Genomic DNA, 6,091 nt, shown 5'->3' with positions numbered 1-6,091 from the left:
AGTGCAATATCTCAAGCAAAGGAAGTAAACATCCATCAGAGAGATCTTAAAAAGCTATGGACTGATTTATTCATGAGCATCAATCTATTTTCAACTAACCTAATGTAGTTATATTACTAAGAAGAAACAAAAATTACATCCAGCAGAATGGACAGACATCAGATCCTGCTTTTGTGCCTTGGCACATCTTGCAGCTTTATGTTTGAAAAGCAGTTCCACAACCGGAAAGACGTACACAAACATTATTAGTTCTTCAACAATTTATTTCTTTTCCATCAAAAGAAATGCACAGATCAGCAAAGCTATTACATACAAATCGCCATACAATAGCAGTTCATTATTTTATTTTATTTTTTTTTTTGTTGACGTTGAGGGGTGATCGGTTTATTCCATTTGTTGTTTTTACACTGTATCTCGAACATTTGAAGTTATGCTGCATTCAGCAACAAAATAGGAAATACCAACGTTTTTTTTTTTTTTTTTTTTTTTTTCCCCGTTTAACCACAAACTACGTACTGTATCTGGTCAGTTAACAGATTATCGCTCCAGTAAGACTATTGTATTACATACAATATGGAAAAAAAACAAAAAACATTTTGCATAGCTTCATTGTAATGTAGATACAGTACTGTAAGGCACTTCATAAAGAACTTTAGGCATTTATTTTACCTTTTGCCACTTCTCTCCAGAAACGTCACTTTAATATGCAATGTTACAACATCTGAATAAAACTTTTCTGTAGTCACATTTTTGCCCACTAAGTATTATCTTCTACACTTCTCTGCTTTTCTTTTGGCATTAAGTCTCAGGTTCGACATTCATACATTGTGCATAATATTGACTGAAACATTGTCTGATAACCCCACACACCCACTATTTTTTCCAAAACACTATAAATAAATACATAAGTAAATAAATATAAAAAAAAAAAAATTGTGCAATAACTTGGGGTTATGTTGTTGAAAAGGCAACACACGTCAATAACAAATCCCGAATCTAAAACAGATCAAATAAGTCTGAACAAGTCAGAATCCTGTTTTTTTTTGTTTCTGTACCAACAGTGGCGATCAACATGACCTCCACTCATCTCTTGTTTTTAATAAAAACATTTCTTTAAGCTTCTTGCCAAACATTTTCAAAGCAATGCTGGGTTGACTGTGTATGTGTGTGTGTGTTGTATCTGTCTGAATAGAGAAGAGGAAAACGCATCTCCTCTATCCCAGCTGGTCTTCGTACTGCTTCCGGAAGCAATCTCCAGCTGGGAAGAAATCCCAGCAGCGCTCCTGATACATCTTCCACACATAGGACTCCTGGGCACCAAGCAGAGACAGTCTTATGAGATTAAAAAAGCCAGCTTAAATTAAGGAACTTGAAATCCTCACACAACATTTTTGCATATCAGAGGGAGCAATTCTCTGATTCAGGATCATTTTCTTAACAAATAGAAATTGCTCTTCTCTTCATATTCTCAGCACTTGGAATGTGTTTGAATCGTTTTAGTTTAACTAGTTTGATGCACCTCAAACCTAAGTAGCTAACAACTGGTTTTTGCATCTTTATAATCAAACAAGATCGGACAGATGGCTGAAGGATCTTATAATGATACCCTTCGGCTTTGTGCATAGAGAAGATACTCTACCTGACCAGTGTGCTCTGTTTCATCCTTATTGATGAGGTACATCAGAAAAAACCTTAAAAGACAAAGACATCACCGTCAGTTCGTAACATTCTGCGCACAGACAAGAGAGAGAGAGAAAATGAGATGTGCAGATTCAAATTTGTTACATGATGCCACGTTATTTTTGGACAATCAATGTCTGAGGCGAGAGTCTAAACAAAGCAACAAAACCCTGCCTCCATCCCCGAATCACCTGCTGCTTTCAAAATCAGGTGTAAATGGCAACGAGCCACCAGATCTCTGTGGGCGTCACAGCACGCCGGTTCATAATGAATACTGCATGAGAGTGCACTATGGCAAACTTATTTTCCAATAAAGTTCATAGCATTAAATAGTAATGAAGCGAGATAATGAGGTCGTCTCGGATCCACTGGCTAGCTGACTGTGAGAGCAAATGGACTGAGACTTTCTGTTGTTAGTGGTGTTATGCAGAAGCCATAGCCAAGCAGGGAGTTCAGAGGAAGCACACCGGGGGGGGGAGGGGCATCTCCTGGATCGAGTTATCTGGATCGTTTCGCCCCACGTACTGTGCCAATGTGCTAAATCTACCAGTCAAATAGTTAAAGATCAAAAGCAACACATGAGGAAAAATGGACGTACTAATTACCGTGAAGATTTGTACTTACAGGTAGTTGGCCAAATTGTGCTCTTGCAGGGTGTGAGTCTCGAAGCCATGAGGCGTTGTGTCAAAGTAGTCGTTACCAATGCCGCAAATGAAACATTTAGTCTGAGGGCAGAAGATAAAAACGTGTTTATAGGATTTATTCTACGTTGCTTCACTAGCATTGTTGTGTTTGATAAGTGTGATAGAAGGTATTCTTCCCCAGGTCAGCACCTGATTCATGTTTTATGTGAATACTAAGGCTGAGAAAATTACTCTGAAGAAGGCATGCTAAGTTGTATGTAGTGTGAGAAAAGCATGCAATTTTACTTTGCCTCCATCATATATTTTGTCTAAGATTACCCCATTATGTATGTAATAATTAAATGTATGGATTGACAGAGACAAAACATACACTATTCACAAAAAAATCCTGAAATTGGGTCAAAATCCCCATTAAATTATGTAAAACATGTTCTTACCTCCATGTCTTCTTTGACTTGCTCCTGCTGATCTCTCAGCTCTCCAAAGGCGTCAATAATCAAACCTACATCCACAAACAGATGTTATGGGCATAAATAAGCATCATCCTGAACACAAACAGTGTTCTGCAGATGCACTTTTGAACTATTTTCCTTCTTTCATGTTGCAGCTGCAAAAGTCACTCTTTTGAGGGGAGTTTATGAGATGCACTGCAACTGTATTCACACTGCCTGAGTCAATACTTTGTAAAATCTCCTTTCACTTTGTGCTACTATCAACTTTGCAAATAATCTTTCCTTATTATTTTTGGAGAATACCACAAGCTCAGTCAGACTGTATGGAGCAATCTGACAGCAAATTACAAGTTTTTAGGTCTGGACTTTGACTGGGCCATTAAAAAACTTTTATATGATTTGGTAAAAACTAATGATCTTTAAAGAGGGGGAGCTTGGATCTTGACTTTGACCAATAGGAGGAAAGCTGAATCTATATCCCCACCTATCAGACTCCCCCTCTCCTCATCTTCCCCCTTTTCCAATTTAAAGTCTCATAAAATGTCAGAAGGAAAAGCAAAAGAGAACATGACGAAAATAAAAGAAATCTTAAAAAAACAACAAAAACAAAAGCAGACAAAAGATAGAAACAGCAGGGGATAAAAATAGACAAAATAAATCAATACATGCTAAAAAGTAAGAGTAAATAATAACTAAATATATAAATATACAATATGAAAAATTTGAAAAAAATAAGGAAACTAATAAAATTTAAATTTTAAATTTCATTTTTAATTTAAAAATGATAAACATATTAGTTTGCGTCTAACATGTGAAAGTTCTAAACTCAAACAAGTTTAGAATTTTTTTTTTCATGAAATATTTAGCACATTAATGACTTTATCAAGCTATCTATTCATTTCTACATGTATTAACAGTTTTGTACCACTTGTCTTTCGTGTATCACAGAACCCTCTCCGGCTATAAAGTGACAAAATCTAAAAGAGTTGATCGGGAAGTGAGGAGTACGTAATACAAAATATCAGACAGCATCTTTGAGCCAAATGAAACAGATCGTTTTATCCTTTCCTAAAAACATTTATCGTAAAAACTGTGTGTACACTTGACAAACCTACCTTGAATGATAGCCAGCAGGATAACAATGACAAAGAAGAAGAACGTAATGTCAAAAAGGATGCGGTAGAGTTCGTACGGGTCGCCCGCCGGGTCCTCGATTTCGTCCCCGATGCCGCCTCCTGCTCTCACCCCAACGTACATGTGGAACAGATAGCACTACGACAACAAAAATGGAGAATTGTTTTAAGTGTGAGAACGAGACACAAGTTAAGTTGGAGAGAAAAAAACAACAACAACAAAACAATTAAATGGCGTTTTCCGTTCACCGTCATCATGTCATCACACTTCATGTCTGGCTCATCGTCATCCGCGCTCTTGTTGTAGAACTTCCTGAAGAAGTTAAAGGCCACCACAGTGTAGAGATAGACCACGACTGCCAGCAAGCCCACTGTCAACACAAGCTGCAGAGGAAAATGGGGAACAGTCATTACCATCTGCCACTGTACTGTTATTACATGTTTTGGTTTGAAACGTAATCAGCACAGCAGAGGCAGGTTTGACAATCACCACTCGTTCTCTTTAACAAGGAGAACAGTGGGATCTCTGTAGAGAGGAGCAGGTGAGATCAAAAGAGCTGCAGCATTTATTTGCTAGTCATAAATCAAATTTAATTTAATTTTACATTTAGCATAAGGCTCTGTCCAGACTTGGCCCAAACACTCATCTGCATGTCAGCTTAAAAGTTAAAATCAAGGAAGCTGCAAAAAATTAAACTTGGACTACAAACATGATTGATGGATCTACCCACAGGTCAATGACTTTGAAAAGTCTCAGTAATTCCTAAAGGTCTCAAACATTTTAGATGTTCTCTCACCTCTGAGACTATGATGAAATTAAAGTTTGATTTATGCCTCTGGTTATTTTATAGTTGTGGTTCAGAATGCGAGAAAATTTCAATGAGAAAACAATTCTTTATCAGCCTTACTGCATATTACCTTGCATAACCTATAAGTTGTTTAAAAAAAAACAAAAAAAAAAAAACTGCACATACAGGTCAGGCAGTATTCAAGCCTGGTTTTAGTTGAACCAAAAAAATGCACTAGTTAAAATGTGTTTAACTAGTGTACTCAGTTTTAACTGCATATGTAACTGCAGTGATATAGTGAAAGTTGGTTTATAGTTTAAAGTACTTCAATTAAAAATTCTACTTACTTCTCTTGACTTACAAAGCAACAATTAAAGACTATGATCTTCTTTTGCTGATTGTAGCTCGTAGGCTAAATCTATTGTGTGCCTCACACAAACCTTACCCTCAATCCTTAACTCAGCACTGACCCCTGTTGTCTAGAAGAAGACGTGCCTCCATCTTCTTACCTGTTTGCCATTATGAGTGACGGAGGACAGGATTGTGCGGAGGGTCTTGAAACCCATGGCGATGTCCAGCAGATGGGCAGCGAAGAAAAAGTTGTTGTAGTGGCCCAGAATGGACATGGTTGTGTACCAAACTAGATACAGGAATGACTATTGCAGACACAAAATGATCAGAATCAATAACTGAGTGACACAAAAAGGAAAATCCCAAAATATGGTTGTCACTTCTCATGTCGACTTACGTTGTCCGTAAACACCACTCCCATTTTCCAGACGTGGTATTTTGTATCGATTGAGCTCAGCCTGGAAAAGGAAAGAAGCTGATATTAATCATTCATATTTTCTGTTTGCCCTCCTTTTTTTTTTCATATACAGTTCCAGTCCCGTAGCTATTTATTGCTCCAATCTCACACCATGACACTAGCGATGCCTCCTTGGCAACCGTCTCCTCTGTGGGGTTGAAATCCAGAGCACTCTTGTCCAACCCCAGCAGCTCTGCTATCCTCTCGGCTCCGTACAGATCTCCATACTTTTTTATCACCTGCAAACCGCAGTCACAAAAATAAACAAGCGAGTGAGAAGACGAGCAGGGAGGCTCCTCTTTTGCTTTTACTTTAGAGCTCATGTGGATTACAGATTTAAGCAAGAAAACAAATATTTAAACAACTTACTTTGCGTTTGACGAATTTATCCCAGTAGTTGTTGGGAAAGGAGCTGATAAAAGCCACAAAAGCACACATAAAAATTAAACCACTGTTACAGCTCAGAGAGAAATAACTCTCTGAGACAGACTCACAGGGTGTTGATGACCAGCCTGTCCCACTGTCCTTTAATGTCGTCATCAGACGGCTGCTCGGTAATATACAGGCCTGCAAACTCCAGCTTCCT

At 37.9% G+C, this 6,091-nt stretch overlaps 1 protein-coding gene across 1 annotated transcript; it reads right to left on the bottom strand.

Annotated features, from left to right (window-relative positions):
- Positions 1–245: 245 nt before the first annotated feature.
- LOC106940595 (ryanodine receptor 3-like) lies at positions 246–6,088 on the bottom strand (the record flags this gene model as incomplete). The annotated part of the gene is made up of 11 exons (XM_015023374.1): positions 246–1,310; positions 1,640–1,691; positions 2,305–2,405; positions 2,762–2,826; positions 3,892–4,048; positions 4,159–4,293; positions 5,207–5,353; positions 5,446–5,506; positions 5,617–5,744; positions 5,875–5,917; positions 6,000–6,088. Coding segments are annotated over 11 exons (1,074 nt in total), but the record flags the coding sequence as incomplete, so codon positions are not given.
- Between the last annotated feature and the right edge of the window lie 3 nt (positions 6,089–6,091).

This window comes from Poecilia latipinna, unplaced genomic scaffold (assembly GCF_001443285.1).
Source record: "Poecilia latipinna isolate Pla-1442-1.1 unplaced genomic scaffold, P_latipinna-1.0 Scaffold3291, whole genome shotgun sequence".
Taxonomy (NCBI): domain Eukaryota; kingdom Metazoa; phylum Chordata; class Actinopteri; order Cyprinodontiformes; family Poeciliidae; genus Poecilia; species Poecilia latipinna.
Note: the sequence above shows the minus strand (reverse complement) of the source record. Positions and strands in the feature narration are given on the sequence as shown.